General features: G+C 38.4%; 1 protein-coding gene across 1 annotated transcript in view; it reads left to right on the top strand.

The window, feature by feature from the left end:
• Positions 1-18,251, top strand: part of LOC134535401 (uncharacterized) — a 45,964-nt gene that overhangs the window by 13,600 nt on the left and 14,113 nt on the right. The window contains exon 5 of the mRNA XM_063374475.1: positions 17,672-17,722. Coding sequence (XP_063230545.1) covers positions 17,672-17,722 — 51 coding nt within the window. The remainder of the gene's footprint in view (positions 1-17,671; positions 17,723-18,251) is intronic.

Raw genomic sequence — 18,251 nt, 5'->3', positions numbered from 1 at the left:
CGGTAAACAGAATAATTCCAGTGCTGTTTTCGTTTTTCACTTGCGTGGCAGGTAGATAATAAGTACCTAATGGTTTGTAAAATAGGGAAGGGATAATTGGGTAACATTTATTTTCACATTCAATTGTATTCATTGAATTATAACCACGTTTGAAGTCGTATGAAGTGCATTTCATTCCCGGCATACGTCCACTGTATTACGAATAAAAATTCACAGATACAACTTCCACGAAAACACGCATTTTATAGGTACCTACCGGTAATATAACCCTCGTTTTGCAATTTTCAAATTCACTTATTTACACATATTCTTAAGCAGGAACATTTAAGTTTATATACATAGCATACGTTTATGTACTTCGTGATCAATTAAAGTCAAATAATAATACACGACTCGACGAGAATAGAAAAGCGTGACTACACTTTCATGCCATGTAATTTTTAATAAAACTTTGACGAAAGCGAAGCATTTTACATTTAGTAATAAATTATTCCATCGCATCCTGCAAATATTCAATAGAATTCCTCAAATAGTCATCATCACTAACAACAACTAATCTCGCCTGATACATCGCCATTTTATTTTCTGTTGCTTAGCCTCCGGTTAAGCAGCTAGCGGCCGGTTCATCCACCCGCTAGGTTAGCCGGAAGGTAGACGTTAACAGGGAGTCATAAAACCGAAATAAGAGCTAGCCTGCGGTTAAATTTTAGCCGGAACTTTAGCCGGAGGTCATAAAACCGGCCCTAAACTGTACACTGTACACACGGCATCTGCTAACATAATTGTAAGTAAATACTTGCTGACACATTAAACTGTATTGGATATTAATGGTGAAACGCTATAATGCTATATAACAACAATTGTTATAAAAAAGGCAGTGTAAAAATACTTACAAATGGTACGTAACTAAGGGACTATTTCTTGCGCATGAATAATGTGCGCGGCGGCCGGCAGCCAATGAAAATGTTTGTTTACAAGAGACTTTGTTTATTCCAAAACTCGGGTAAGAGTGAACGGAGAATAGTTAAGTTTTATTGTTTGTTGGCAACTGGAAAAAATTGTATATGGTGGATGTAATGATGAACATTTTAGTTTATTCATCTTTATATTTGTTTTCCGTTTTTGACCTGACTTGTATTGTATTTACCCGTAAATGATGCACAATTTTTCGTAAAATGTGTTGAACAATCATGGAACGAGGCTTACTCAAAACTTGACAACGCCGCATGGCAACGCTGCATAATGACAGGTTTCTTCAAGCTCCAAGGTTGGTTGACTTGCTATTTTAAAGGAACGACAGACTTTTGCATGTGGATTCTGTAAGAAGGCGTTACAATGATTGCCGAAGATTTGCGGTAGTAATCATCTACGTCTGCTGAAAGGAAACCTTAAAATTATTTTTAAAAAGCTCAGGATATGAAAATTTGTGTTTTGGGTATAAAAAACGTCGCTGAAAATTGTATGTGAGATTGGAAGGGGGGGGGAAAATTGGTTTTGAGTGATGGTGTTAGTGCAATAAAAAATTATTTTAAAGGTGAGAACTTATTGCGTGTGCTTCCCTATCAATTTTTTAATATATTTTGTTTATAATCTTTCTAGCTGTTATGGCGCTTCACTGCTGTAAATGAAACAGCTGCGGTCGGAAGCCATTACATCCATTAATTCACATTATTTTTAATGTCCGCTTAGTTTGAAAGTATTTATAATGTAACTGACCTGACATAATCGACCATTTTAATTGATTAGTCATTCATGAACACACGGAAAAATTAAAAAAAAAAATGCGTCGGGTGAATGATTGCACAGCCTCGACTTAACACCAAGCTTCATTTTTAACTTTAACAGATGCACCATCCGTTTTTTTATTTTCTACTGTATCTTTATATTTAACCAAAATTGTTTTCAATATATTTTTCTCTAATTCTGTGAAATTTTTCTTTTTACTTTCCATTATCAATATTGCAGCACCAAGACTGGAAGATGGCGGGCAAGTAATGTGATGTGGAATTGAGCTCTGCGGAAATGGTGGAATTATAGGAGTACAAAGGAGTTGAGAAGGGAGTATACTAAGATAGCAGCGTAACATTATGTATTTTGTATCAATGTAGATAAGAATTAAGGGTTTTAGTGTTTAATCTTTTGCATAAGGAGGTAGTAGTGTTGTGTTGACTTGCGGTCGCCACGTGGCCGTTTAATTAGAGTAGAAATAAGATCTAAGGTGTAGGATTATCTGTTGGTTATTACAGTAGGATTATATATTATTTAAGTTATTTGGGTAATAGGTTAGTGTAGAATAGTGAATTGTGACAAAATGGGTAGGGTGAAATGTAAGTCGAAGCTTAAATGTGTGGGTTGTAAAAAGGTGTGGAAAGATGGAGAGAGTGGTGTACGGTGTGACAAATGCGAAGGCTGGGTCCATACGGAGTGTGCAGGACTAGAGGAGGGGGAGCTGGGTAGTCTGGGGCAGGAGTGGATGTGTAAGGATTGTGACAAGGATAACAAGGGTTCAGGAAGTGTAGTGGCAATGGCAAGAAGCAGTGGTAGCCAGGAGATGGTAGGTGGGGTGTCAGGAACTCAGAGGGAAGGAGGGAATGTAGATGTGGGTAAGGACTGGGCACTCAATTTCATTGGTGATATTCTGGGAGGAAAGATTGTTGAGGGTCTGAGTGGGACAAGGAGGGAAGTCGATTTGGAAGAAGGATTAGGTGAGGTGTTGTACAGGAAGGAGATGGAAATAAAACATAGATTAGAGAGGGTAGAGGAAGAAGTAAAAAGGGAGGATGGGTTGAGAAGTGTGTTAGTAAGGGTCGAAAGGCTGGAGTGCGAGCTGAAGAGGACAAAGGAGGAAGTTGAGAAGGAAAGGCAGATGAGAAAGGAGGCAGATGTGGAGGTAGATAGGCTGCGCAGGAGGGTGGAGGAGCTGGAAGGGAGGGAGAAAGTAAGGACTCAAGCTGTTAAGGCCACATATGCAGAGGCATGTAATGGGGAAGTTCAGGAAACAGGTGTCAGGTTGCAGAATGAAGGGGTAGCAAGGAGGGTGCGGGAGGAGGCCGGCAGTAAGGCTGTGGGTACAAGCAACGTAGATGTGAACAGGCATGAAGAGGGCAGGGATACGAAAAGGGGTACAATAGTTAGACAGGAGCCCGAAGTGATTTTCCTGGGCAGCTCTATTGTGAAGGGGGTAGAATTGCAGGGGGTGGGGAAAGGAAGTATATATAAAGCTGCGTTTGGGGGTGCAAAGATTAGGAACTTGGGGGAGAGGGTAGGCTGCATGAAAGGAAGCAGTAAAGTTAAGGTGGTGGTTGTTCATGTAGGGGGAAATGATGTGGCTGGTAGAGTGGTGGGGAGGGAAGTAGAGGAGGATATGAGGGGGCTAGTGGGCAAGGTGAAGGAGAAGTTCCCTGTAGCCAGAGTTGTGGTCAGTGGGGTACTAGTAAGGAGGGGTATAAACTATGTCAAGGCTGCTGCGGTCAGCGAGGTGTATGAGAGGGTGTGTAGGGACTTGGGAGCCATGTTGGTAGATAGCAGGAAATGGGTGGGGCAGGACTGTGTGGGCAGGGATCAGGTTCACCTAACAGAGAGGGGAAAATGGATGCTAGGAGACCTGCTAGGAAGGGAGACTTCTGGCCATTTGGAAAGGGCAAGGTTTGAGCAGCAGGGAAGAAGATAGCAACTAGATAGTGAGGAAGGTGGAGAGAAGGGGGGTGATTGTGAATATAGTGCTGATAGCAATGCTAGGGAGGAGGTGACAGCTAAAGACAACAAAACTCAGATTGGTTGGACGGGGAGCAAGGAAGGAGGAAAGAGGGGGGTGGAGTTGGATAGGGCTGCAAGAGTGCTGGAAATCGGGGTTCTAAGGGGAAGGGGCACTCGTATCAGGGCGGAAGGGACAGAGGCGCAAAGGGGAAAATGCCAATATGTAAAAGTCGCAGTTATAAACTGTAGAAGTATATATAAGAAGGTGGATGAGTTCTGGGGCAGGGTGGAAGCCTATGGGGCGGATATCATTGTAGCGGTGGAGACATGGTTGGACGAGGAAATTAGAGATGGGGAACTGAAGAGAGCACACTTTGAAATATTTAGAAGGGACAGAAACAGGAATGGAGGAGGGGTAATGGTGTGCATGCGAGAGGGACTCTGTGGTAGGGTTGTATGGGTTGGGGGGAGAGCGGAGTTATTGGAGATGCAGTTCCAGGTAGGAGAGAAAAATGTACGGCTGATTGCGGTGTACCGGCCACCAGGGCAAGGGGATGAAGCCATACGGGAGGTGCAGGACAGGTTGGACATGCTAGGGGAAGGCAAGTGGGTGATAGTGGCGGGGGATCTGAACATGCCAGGGGTGGCATGGGAAAAGGGGCCGGAGGGGATGGGGTCAAGGGAACAGAGATGGGCATCTCAACTGGCAAACAGAGGACTGGAGCAGGTGGTGACTGAAAGCACCAGAAAAGGTGCCAGGAGAGGAGAGCAGGATGACGGGAACCTGTTGGATGTGGTACTTGTGAGACCAATGGAGGCGGTCAGGGGAAGTGTGGTAATGGAGGGCATCAGTGACCACAGGATCCCAGTAGTGGAGTTGGACGTGGGCTGGAGGGAGAAGGGGGTAAGGAGGGGAAACGTGGTAAACTGTTGGGGTAAGGCGGATAGAGTGGGGGCAGAGGCATTCCTGAAGGGGGAATACAGTAGATGGGTAGATATAGAGGACCTCGAAGGTAAATGGGCTGCCTTAAGAAATATTCTGCTGCAGATGGCTACACGTTTTGTACCTCAGAGGAGGGTAGGCCAAGGAGGTGACCCTCCCTACTATGGAAGGGAGTTGAAAGTGTTGAAAAGGAAATGTAGGAGGCTGCATGCGAGGGCAAGGAAGCTTGGGGGAGAGGAGATAGAGGCGGAAATGAAGGCGCTTGGGAAGGAACTAGGGAGGAAATCGCGGGAAGCAAGGGATGCTTACATGGAACAGCTGATGGGGGAAGGGGGGACGGTAAATGGGACGGAGCTCTACAGATACATAAGAAGAGTGAAGGGTGAGGAGGGAATAGGGGTTCTCAGAGGAGGAGGGGGGCAGGAATATACAGAGGACAGGGAAAAGGCAGACTTACTGCAGGAGCAATATCTGGCAGTATTTACAAAGAGGGAGGCATGGAAGGGTAAAGAGGACGACAGTTTAATGGGCAGGAAGGCCTTTGAGCTGCGACTGACAGATGTAATTAAGGTGATCAGGAGGTTGAAAGGGAGAAAGGCAGCTGGGCCAGATGGTATAGGGAATAGTCATTTGAAGTTGGGTGATAGAGAGATTGGGAAGTACCTGTTGGAGGTTTTCAAGCAGTCTCTGGAGGAGGGGAAACTACCAATGGAATGGAAGGAGGCAGTGGTAGTTCCCATCTACAAGGGGGGAAATGATAAGGCGGAGCCAGGAAGTTACAGGCCGGTCAGTTTGACGTCCTGTGTAGGAAAAGTGATGGAGAGGTTGGTAGGAAGGTACGTAAAGGGGGAAATGGAAGATCTGGGGTGGGTGGATAACAGGCAGCATGGATTCAGGATGGGGTTCTCATGCGAGACCCAGATGGCTGGGCTGTTGGAAGACCTGGTGGAAGCGGTGGACGGGGGGAAGCAGATAGATGCAATCTTTATAGATTTTGAAAAGGCGTTTGATAAGGTCCCCCATAGGAGGTTAATGGAAAAGGTTGAGTTGCTGGTGAGGGATGGAAGGGTGGTAAACTGGGTGGGTGATTTCCTGAGGAATAGGAGACAAAGAGTGAGAGTGGGTGAGGAAAGCTCCGAGGAGGGGGAAGTGACGTCGGGGGTGCCACAGGGGAGTGTGCTGGGGCCTCTGTTGTTCACAATTATGATAAACGATCTGGGGGAGGGCATGAAAGCCAGATGGAGGCTATTTGCAGATGACTGTGTAGTGTATGAGGTTGTGGGGGAAGGGGGATGTTTAGCAGAGGACTTGATAAGGTTGGAGCAATGGACGGAGAAAAATGGAATGTCCTTGAATGTTGGTAAGACAAAAGTTGTCAGATTTACAAAGAGGAGGAAAGTCACACGAAATGTATATTACTGGAAGGGGCAGGAGATAAGAGAGGCAGCAGGATATAAGTACCTGGGGGTGACACTGAAAAATGACCTAGGATGGGCGGAGCACATAGAGGGGGTGGTCAGGAGGGGAAGGCAGGCGCTGGGGTTGCTTGGTAGGACCCTGCAGGGAGCTGGGAGGAGGACAAAGGAGAAGGCATACTCCACATTGGTCAGGCCAATGTTGGAGTATGCGGCGGCGGTCTGGGACCCCTACCTGGTGACTGAGGTGAAGGAGCTGGAAGGGGTGCAGCGCAGAGCGGCTAGGTGGGTGATGGGAATGTGGAGAAGGAGGGAGGGGCAGGATGGGAAACTGCATAGCCCAACGGAAATGATTAAGGAGTTGGGGTGGGAAACGTTACAGAGGAGAAGAAGAGTGGAAAGGTTGGTCAGGTTGTTCAAGGTGCTGAAGGGGGAAGGGGGATGGGGGCAATTGGGAAGCAAAGTACATAGAGGGGAGTACAGAGGACGAAGAGACCACAGATGTAAGCTCCAGAGGGTGTGGAGGCGGACAGAGAGAGGGCGGAACACCTTCCTGGTGAGGACGGGGAGGGAGTGGAATGGGCTGGGGGAGGAAATGGTGGAGGTCAGGGATGGGAGGGAGCTGAGGAGAAAGCTGATGGAGGGGGGGGGAGGGGAGTGAGTGGGAGTTCTTGCCACCGGGTGAAAGCCCAATTGCAGGTTAATAAGTAATAATAATAACAGGTCTTGTATTAAGAACGGTGATATCTCCTGAAGTATTTGGAATTGCTTATCTCTGCCGGGTTTAATGAAAGGAGGAAGTTAAAGAGCATATATTAAAAGTATTTTCGGATTTTTAACATTTTTCCCCCCGCAAATACCGGTACACTACATATTTACAGTTTTTTTTCGGTCCAACATGGTAAACATGTTATTATTAAGGGTGTTAGGCCCAAATTTATTTATAGCATATTATTTTGTCTTTATGTTGGCATACATACAAGATTCTGTGCAAAACAAATTTTCGCTATAACTTATTGTTTTCTCATAGCTGGCACTCAAAGTTAAAATATATGACATTTCTTGTAGACATTATTTCAGTAGCCGATCAACGTAATTTATTATTTTTTGGTAATTTAGGAGTTCATTATGCATACTATTGAGTGCTGTATTTCAATTTTTTAAAAAATAATAAGTTATTCATGTGCTTGAGTCAGAATATGAGAAAATTTAAATTTTTTATAGATCCAAAAACATTTGTTTTAAACATAAAAAAATACGGTAAATATGTAGTTGAGCAGTATTTGCGAAACTAAATGTTAAAAATCCGAAAATACCTTTATTAGACGCTCTTCAACTTCCTCTTTTCATTAAAAGCGGCTGAGGTAAGAAATTCTAAATACTTTAGGAGATATCGAATTTTTAAATTTCATCATATGTAGTTGAGCGGTATTTGCGAAAAAAAATGTTAAAAGTCCGAAAATGCCTTTATTAAATGCTCTTCAACTTCATCTTTTCATTAAAAGCGGTGGAGATAAGAAATTCCAAATACTTTAGGAGATATCGCCGTTCTTATTTTGCATACAAGACATGTGTTTATCATTTGACCGTCGCCATTTTTTTTATTTTGCCGTGTGTTTGTGAATGCCTAATTAATGAAAATGGTCGATTAGGTCAGGTCAGTTACATTATAAATACTTTGAAACTAAGCGTACATTAAAAATAATATTAAATTATTTCAATGGTTCTTTAGTTTTAAAGTATTTATAATGTAACTGACCTGACCTAACAAACCAGGACAAAGGATGAACAGTAACAACTCACGTAAAAATTTTTTGTTACTTATTACTTGCGCAACAATAAAAAATAAAACTTTAAAATTAGAAACGTTAAAAACTTGCCTAAGTTGGAGGCGGTAATTAAACACCGTTTTAAAACAATAAATGAACTAAATAATCACGTATTGGTTCATTTGAGTTCTGGCCAATCACGATCAATCACGTGACATCATTATCCAATTAAAAAATAGATGCTCGTAAACAAGAAACAATGCGGAATGCCACATTAATGCACTGGTATAATTGTGATTAAATTTAAAAATTTGATATCTCCTAAAGTATTTGGAATTTCTGATCTCCACCGCTTTTAATGAAAAGAGGAAGTTGAAGAGCGTCTAATAAAGGTATTTTCGGATTTTTAACATTTTTTTTCGCAAATACAGCTCAACTACATATGATGAAATTTAAAAATTCGATATCTCCTAAAGTATTTGGAATTTCTTACCTCCGCCGCTTTTAATGAAAAGAGGAAGTTAAAGAGCATAGAATAAAAGTATTTTCGGATTTTTTACATTTTTTTTCGCAAATACCGCCCAACTACATATTTACCAAAAATACAATTACGAAATACATATCTGAATATACTTTCATCTAAAATAACAAAAAAGGTGACTTTCAGTGTATTAAAGTTGTGAGCCTCTACGGGAGAAATGTATCCCCTGGAATTTAATATATATTGAATGCAACCCTCCACTCTAGTGGTGCCGCACTGTCTGGCTCGTCTTTCCCTCTTCCCGGAAAGAGCACGGGGACTTGGCCAGTCGTTGCCAAGTACCTGTCCTGTCTGTGACAATCCTCTCCACCTGCTTCTAGACCAGCGGTCCTTCTTCCTTTCCCCACAGCAGTTTAAACGAGTTGTCAGGAGTAGTGGTCAGTAGTTTAATATGTTGAATGCATTAGCTTAGTGAAACTAATTTAACTTATATACAGTAGTGATTTTTGCTGTTGCGATGGCGCCGCAAAAAATACGATACGGCAGACGTTATCTCAAAAGTAAGAGGACTAAACGTTCCAAAGCAATGAAGAAATACAGAGCTATACAACGATTACTACGAGAAAATGACTGCGGTTCTGAAGAAATCCAAGAAGCAAGTGCATCTGGATGCGATCAGCAAGTTTGCGAGGAATTAAAGTAAGTGGTTTATTTAATGCATCTATGATATGAAGTGATACGATTTGCTGGATAACACACTGTTTGTATTCATTATTTTAATCATTATTTGTTTTTTTACCAATCAAAATTTTATATAAACAATTGATATAATGGTAAATATGTAGAGTAGCTGTATTTGCAAAAAAAAAATTTTTAATACCGAAAATACTTAATTATAATGCTCTTTCACTTCCTCTTTTCATTAAACCAGGCGGCGATAAGAAATTCCAAATACTTCAGGAGATATCGCCGTTTTTATGTTGCAATACAAGACCTGTGCAATCATTCGACCGTCGCAACTTTTTTTTTCCCTTGTGTTTTGAATGCCTAATTAAGTAAAATGGTCGATTAGGTCAGGTCAGTTACATTATAAACACTTTCAAAGTAAACAACCATTAAAAATGTGAAATAATTTTAATGTTTGTTTAATTTTAAAGTATTTATAATGTAACTGACCTGACCAAACAAACCGGGACAAAGGATGAACAGTAGGAACTCACGTAATTTTTTTTTACTTATTAATTGCGCAACAATATCCAAATAACAAATAAAACATTAAAATTTGAAACGTTAAAAACTTACCTAAGTTAGAGGCGGGTACAATTCCTTTGTCATTAGTAGAAAATTATGTAGTTGTTCACCTACGCCACGAAAAAAAAAATTCATACTCGTAAACAAGAAACAACATAACCCAGCATGAATGCACAGGTGTTGTAATGAAAATTAAAAAATTTGATATCTCCTAAAGTAATTGGAATTTCTTATCTCCGCCAGGTTTAATGAAAAGAGGAAGTTAAAGAGCATACAATAAAAGTATTTCCGGAATTTAAATTTTTTTTAAACAAATATCGCCCAACTAGGAAAATTAAACAATTCAATATCTCCTAAAGTATTTGGAATTTCTTATCTTTGCCAGGTTTAATGAAAAGAGGAAGTTAAAGAGCATAAAAGTATTTTCGGATTTTTAGCATTTTTTTTTTCTCGCAAATACTGCTACTCTACATATTTACCAAATATTGTGTTTCTTATACACGCTTTGCAGAATGTTCCGTAGGGGCTGAATTTGTATGTGCTAGGAATTTTGGGAAAATTAAATTGAAAGAACTTATGATGACATTTTACAGCATTCGTTTCATAGGAAGCCACCAGCCAATAGGAGCTACAACCCGAGACGTATAGAATGTACATACATTATATCGGTAAATATGTAGAGTAGCGGTATGTGCGAAAAAAAATGTTAAAGATTCGAAAATAATTTTATTAGGTATATGCTCTTTCACTTCATCTTTTCATTAAACCTGACGGAGATAAGAAATTCCAAATACTTTAGAGGATATCAAATTTTTTCAATTTCATCACAATACCTGTGCATTCATGCGGCCTTTAGCATTGTTTCTGGTTTAAGAGTATGACATTTTTTCTTGCGGCGTTCACCATTGTTTACCCGCCTCTAACTTAGGTGAGTTTTTAACGTTTGAAATGTTAACAAATAAAACATTATTTGGATATTGTTGCACAAGTAATATGTAAAAAAAAAAAAAAAATTACGTGAATTCCTACTGTTCATCCTTTGTCCCGGTTTGTAAGGTCAGGTCAGTTACATTATAAATACTTTAAAACTAAACAACCATTAAAATTAATTCATATTATTTTAAATGTCCGCTTAGTTTGAAAGTATTTATAATGTAACTGACCTGACCTAATCGACCATTTTAATTAATTAGGCATTCACGAACACACGGCAAAATAAAAAAATTTTCGACGGTCGAATGATAGCACAGGTCTTGTATTGCAACATAAAAACGGCGATATCTCCTGAAGTATTTGGAATTTCTTATCGCCGCCTGGTTTAATGAAAAGAGGAAGTGAAAGAGCATTATAATTAAGTATTTTCGGTATTAAAATTTTTTTTTTGCAAATACAGCTACTCTACATATTTACCCAATATTTATATGGGGAAATTGCCGCGTCCCAGACCACAGTCTTGCTACACGGAACTGAGACTCTACCAAAATGTCGGGATTATAATCAACACTGTTTTTTTAATGCCAGATTAAAAACTTATGTGTATTTGATTCGTAAAAGTGCACAAAAAGCACAGTAAAGCTTGGCCTTCCAAATAATTTTAGACGTAACATTAATCTGATTCACAATCGAACAAGAACATATTTGACGTACGTTATATTCACGGAAATCTGATAATGTTGTTGGTTTATCCATTATCAAGGATATGTAAGATAGGACAAAATGTAATTACTCAGTGTAAATGCGTGACCAGTTGAGAACATAAAGGTCAGGTCAGTTACATTATAAATACTTTAAAACTAAACAACCATTAAAATTAATTCATATTATTTTAAATGTCCGCTTAGTTTGAAAGTATTTATAATGTAACTGACCTGACCTAATCGACCATTTTAATTAATTAGGCATTCACGAACACACGGCAAAATAAAAAAATTTTCGACGGTCGAATGATAGCACAGGTCTTGTATTGCAACATAAAAACGGCGATATCTCCTGAAGTATTTGGAATTTCTTATCGCCGCCTGGTTTAATGAAAAGAGGAAGTGAAAGAGCATTATAATTAAGTATTTTCGGTATTAAAATTTTTTTTGCAAATACAGCTACTCTACATATTTACCCAATATTTATATGGGGAAATTGCCGCGTCCCAGACCACAGTCTTGCTACACGGAACTGAGACTCTACCAAAATGTCGGGATTATAATCAACACTGTTTTTTTAATGCCAGATTAAAAACTTATGTGTATTTGATTCGTAAAAGTGCACAAAAAGCACAGTAAAGCTTGGCCTTCCAAATAATTTTAGACGTAACATTAATCTGATTCACAATCGAACAAGAACATATTTGACGTACGTTATATTCACGGAAATCTGATAATGTTGTTGGTTTATCCATTATCAAGGATATGTAAGATAGGACAAAATGTAATTACTCAGTGTAAATGCGTGACCAGTTGAGAACATAGTTAGTAATTTTAAAAAAAATATTTAAAAAAAATATGTCCATCGTTCAATCGTAATTAAGCCACGTGTTATTACAACAATGCACCATTGTTTGCGGTAATACAAGCAGGCTATAATTTTTTTTAAAGCTATTAACATTTCTCCAACTTGATTAGGGTTGCCGAACAAGCTGGTGCGCTGCCGTGGTAATACGCTGAACTTGCGTTCGGGTGGACCTTAAGTTTTTTTTCTTGGTGTTAATTTTTCCTCATAAAGGCCCATATACAATAGTCCTAACCGTGTCCTTATCCTAATGTGAATGACGTCACATTCTCACACGGAAAACTGCCCAGTCTACAATTGTGATGTCCGATGCATGGTCCGATGTCCGAATCTACTGATTTCTAAAGTAGTCACCAGAGCGCAGTAAATATTTGCGCCATAATAATTGTTTTTGATTGGTTTTTGTTTTGTTTATTGTTTTCATGCATCAATAATTAGTACGCAACTAAGTTTTATGTATTTATCTAACTCATGAAAGTTTTGGGAGTTAAATATTATATATTGAATTAAAACAAAGCACATTTTACAAACAGGAACCGGAAATTCGAATATATAAAGTGTTTTGTTGTTCTTCTATGCTACCAAAGGACGTGCAAATGACACAGATTTGGACAAAAAGTTCAAGTTGACGAATGTGATCGGACAAGGGAGAATCGGACCATCGTCCGAGGGTCACGTGGACCGATAAGCGATTAGTAGGGGCTGGAAAAATTTGCATCTTGCTTTAGATGCTATTTTGTTTTTGATGCTAATTTACAACATAAAGGCTATTTTAGCTAATTTTCTATATAAATGCTTTTTTCAGCTAAATTGGTTTAAAATATAATTTATTTGTAAAAATATCATATTTTTGAAAGTTTTCAAAATTGTTTAAAATTGTATCTTTTCACAATTAGAAAAGACAGATCTGTCTTGTAAGTTTTCAGTGACCTGACATGTGTCCTAAATACGTAACTTAAAAATATCAGCCGTACCCAACTATCCACCTGAATTTTGTATTATGTATTCGTGTTTGCAACGTTCGCCAAAAATGCATAGCAAGTCGCCGCTTGTTAAACGGCTTCCAGAAGAAAAAGAAGATAACTGCCCGAACGCGGGAAATGGCAACTTCTATTGTACAAGATGCTGAATATGGTCCCAACGCAGCGCAGCCAGATTTACCAGAGTCTGAATTTGATAAGAAAGTGGAGGAAGTGTTGGCCAAGATGAAAGAAGAAGTGAATACTGTTCGTCAACAAGGCCACATTGAACACGCTACTATTGGCCAGTACAACAGCAGCAAATGGTGCGAAATGTGAATGAATCGCCTCACCGCATCCGTCTTTGGAAATGTAATTTGCAGACGTCCATGCACACCATGCCACAATTTAGTTAAGGTTATTTTGTACAAGAAGGAAATTAATACCCCTTCAGTACAATACGGCAGGGTACACGAAGCAAGCTATTGAAATGTACGAAAATCAAACTGGGGTTTCGGTTAGAAAGTGCAGTTTGTTTGTTGATATACAACATCCATTTCTTGGTGCAAGTCCAGATGGTATTGTATGCAATGACACTTTAATTGAGGTGAAATGTTTGTTTTCATTAAAGAGTGTACCACTGGAGCAAGCACTTTCGGAACCGGGTCGTAAATTATGTACCTATGGAATCGGTTGATAATGTACCAAGACTATGTAAAACACATCATTATTACTACCAGGTACAAGGGCAATTAAACATTTGCAAGCGCAACCATTGTGACTTTGTTGTATATGCAGGTGGTGAAATTTCTGTCGATCGGATTGAAAAAGATGAGGTTTTGTAGAAGAATGTGATGCTTCCTAAACTGAAACATTTCTTTATGCATTGCATGCTACCAGAAATAGCATGTTGCAGCATACCCAGAGGTATGCGAGTCAGAGATCCACCTTGCGTAGCAGATAGCCTACCGAAAACTAATGAAACGGAAGCTGTCATTTTCAGTATGCCTCTAGAGGCTGAAATTGGCGTAAAGGCCAGAGCGCTCGCCTCCTGACCAATTTATTATAGACCACCACCTTTTATAAACGTTTCATCTATTCGTCTATTGGCACTCACTTTCCTTTGCATTGACCAACGAATACTCTATATCGTATCTTGATTTTGCTGAGCTTAGCTTTACCATCAAACTTTTTTCCAAATATTTTATGTTTATTTAATTATTAATGCAATGTACTATTCGAGGTTTTATAGACAGATTTTGTTAGTGACCGGAAAAATTCGCTGTTTAAATGACCGGTCGTCTTTGCTCCATACTAATATGTATGTATACTGAAGCCTTTGCCAGTTTTTCATTTACTGCTTCAGTGTATTCCATTTTCAAACAATCATATAGTTATTCTCGGTTAATCCGTGCAATTTTTTTTATTAGCTTAGAGGTTTTCAGGGTGTGTCTAGATTACAGCGAAACAATAACAAACGTAACTAAAATGTAGGCGTATTTCAAATGTAGCTTGTGCTGGAATGAATTTGCAAAAATGTTTTTGTCTCCTAATTTATTACAGACGTATGCTTTCCATAGGAGTCGCACACAATATTGGTTATTTGTAAATGTCGTGAATCAGTTGAATATGTGTCGGGCATTTATAATTTCCAGCCGAAATTACTTATTATAATTTGAATTTAATTAAATATATTTCTACACAGAATAAGTACTATTCAATACAAAGTGAATTGCAGCATGCCAAATTTATAAAAATCAATAATTTTCTGTGCACGTTTGATCAATTTACAGCAGCTATTATATGGAAAATTACAGTTAGTGATAGTTTTTATTTTGAGATATTAGAAATTATTATGGCCGTGAATCAGTGTGTCTTGTTTATTTTTCAATCGAATAGTATTGTTTGAATTGTTCCTGTGTTCATAACCTTTTTTCTAAAAGGTGTGTACATGTACATGTTTAGACCAGGTGCACTTAATTACATTTACAAATTTGGTATTATCAACAATTCTATTATAATCATGTGTTTTAATAATTTGATACAATCCATAAAAAAAATGTGTTTTTACTATTTTATTAAAAGGTATTTTTGTCTCAGTATACTATGTCAATAATTTGTTTCCGTGAATTCTTGCATTGTAACCATGATTTTTTTTGTTTAATTTAACTGGCAAACTGTAAACCTTGAATGGGATATGCCTCTAAAACACTGCATTGTCTACTAATTAACTCTATTACTTGTAACCATATCATATGAATTCAGAAGCGAAAGATAACCTATGCTATATTTTAATACCATTATAAATGATGCCATAAAATTATTTGATATCTTTTAATACTTGTTATGGGATGCATTGAATAACTAAATCATTTATGAAAATATATAACTATTTAATTTAGCTGTGAACTATGTTGTCAAGTCGCTAATGCGATTTTCCATGTATATTTAGAATCTTAACGCTTCATACAATTTGAAAGTGTTCCTATCATTTCAGATGAACATTTCATACATCCTTGTTGAAGCGTCAAACAACTATAGCCTGGTCTTGTGACTGCTAAACAATTTGCAAAACTTATATATGATTATAATGTATTAAAAACAATTTAACATCTGCTTCGTAATGTATAAAATATATATCCATGAAGATTTAGTTCGAAACTTGTATTCTCAATGCAGGAGACGTACTGAACAAATCAATCATATGTGTACAGTATTTAATATGAATTTGTTTTTAGATACAATGATATGGAAAAATTGTAAAAAAAAAACACATTTAAAAAAATGTATATTTCCCGTGCCATGTTTCACCCTAGAGTCACTTACGAAAACATGGCATTTTTCATTTCTGACCCTCTGTTTATTCATAACAAAACTGGCGGTTCTTTACATAACCATTTAATAACCATACATAGTAGTAAACAATTATCTGGGAGACTTTTTGCATACAAAATTACATTACATTTTTAGACACCAACCGAAGCTTAGAGGTTAAATGGCACGTAACACGCAAGTGGTGGTGAACCACATTAAAAAATAAATTAAAGGATAGGATATCACACATAAAGATCAAGTTGTTATAGATTACTTCTGGCTTATGTGAAAGTGCATTACAGCGTATTGTAATCAACCTCAGAGGCTACCTGGTTTTAGGAAATTTATTTTTTGAAATTTTAACGACAGTTTCTAAACAAATGCAGAATATTGTCTTCTTCAGGATATTATTTTACCCTCGTGGCGATTTGCTCCTAATTTGCATTCTTTAAATGTTGCACCTTTCACAAATAATTACATTTAATTATACTAAAGAGTAGAGGGTAAAATAATATCTTTACATTTGGCGACATGGCATCCTGTTACGGGACTCCGGAGATTATCTTCCACGGGAATGCCCGAGCCTAATAGAAAGAGAGGTCCCACGTAGGACAGAGACGGAGATAAGACTGACCCTTGCTACCTGAACAGTATCGCTAGCGTAGTGATGCGTAATTCTCCAACAGTGGAGCGGCTCGGGCGCCATTAAGTGTTAATTCATAAATGAAATATTTATTACCCGGTATATTTAGATACATGTATTTACGATAAAGAAATGTACTGCAAATATTAATAAATTTTATAATACCTTTTAAGCAAATTTAAAGAGGTTATCACCAGTACTAAGAATGCTAACTGGGCTGAAGTATGTAACGCCCGGGTGTGTCTTTGTACAGAGAGCTTGAGACAACAGCCTAAGCGATTACACGCAAATAAGATAAATTCTGTCCTGGTTTTTACATAAAAATGTGCAATGATGTAGATAGACCTAAGAGCCTCCTTCCTGTAGGTGTCTACTACCAATTAAAAACATAATTAGATAGGCAAACACTGTACAGATTGCACCAGTGTCTCTTGAGGGTCTCCAATGTATGATTTTCATGGTAACTTAAAAGGTAATTCCATAATAAACATTTAAAAGGATGCAAGGCTTTTAACTAACAACAAATATTTGTGGTAATGGAATCTACACAGATGGTTGAATTTAAAAAGAGAAATTGCATTACATCCAACTTCAAATTTAGTAATTTACCAAACACTCCTGTCTGATGACGTGCCATTTGTAAAGAAATGAACGTGTTGTCGTGTGCATACGCTCATACTGACACATCTATTGGTTATTGGTGATACAGTGAAGACTAGAAGCAGTCAGTACTATCATTAGTCTATGATGCCTGTTGTCTCCCCCTTCATCATATTTGGCATTGATAAGTTTGGTCATTTGAAACTCTTTAAAAATAAACTAACACCTGAATTTGGTTTTGAACACTGCTTTAGCTTGAGCTGGACTATTCTTGTATACTCGTTACACTTATTGACGTGAATGTTTCTATATACTTCTTAGTGGATGGATTTCAGTAAGTATTGTTGCATTGATCGCTGATGATTTTTTTTTTTTTACTTCTCAGTTCCTTGAATTTTGGTGAGGCTAGTATCATCTTATGTTTATAAGTCTTACAGGAAATATTTAATAGTGTTACTTATGTAGCAGACACACTTCCCTCCCCGGAAAAGAGGAGAGAAAGAGAAAGTGTTACCGCAGTGTTCTGTGCAGTCTCGCACACGCAGAGGAAATGCAGGCCCCTGGAGTTGTTGGTAATGTTGCCCCTGGCTTGTTGCAGGTCCAAGAAGGCTACGAGCTCGGACCCCGACGACGCTCCTCCGTGCAAAGTGTGAGTTGCTCTCGCGCTCTGTGCACGACACAGCTGGACTTAACTGAGACACTGTGCTGCTGGTCGATCTTATTCATATACTTCATAGCATACGTCATTTTAAACTGCCTCTTCCTGCATGCTTGTTTCATTAGGACCAAAATTTTAAATTTCTTACTGAAAATTATACTTTTTTTTTGTGTGCAACACAGTTCGCTAAATCACAGCCATGTTTTTTTTTAATGTTAATTATTTTTGTGTCTGCCTTTCTGTGATATAATTTTTACATTAACTATTTTGACTGTTAAAATATCACATACTGTGTTATATAAGTAACTGTGTTCAAAAAACATGTACTATTACCTGAACTAAAAACTAAGTAGGAACCAGAGTTCAAATACACAATTCACTGTTTCTTTGTAAACTGGCTAACTGTCTACTATAAACAGACCAGTTGCACATGTTTAATATGCTCAGCAGAAGTAAGAATATGTATTTGATTTTGTTAATTGTTTTATTCCTTGACTGGTCTGCGCCTAGGAACAGGAGG

Source organism: Bacillus rossius, chromosome 8, assembly GCF_032445375.1.
Source record: "Bacillus rossius redtenbacheri isolate Brsri chromosome 8, Brsri_v3, whole genome shotgun sequence".
Classification (NCBI taxonomy): Eukaryota; Metazoa; Arthropoda; class Insecta; order Phasmatodea; family Bacillidae; genus Bacillus; species Bacillus rossius.
Note: the sequence above shows the minus strand (reverse complement) of the source record. Positions and strands in the feature narration are given on the sequence as shown.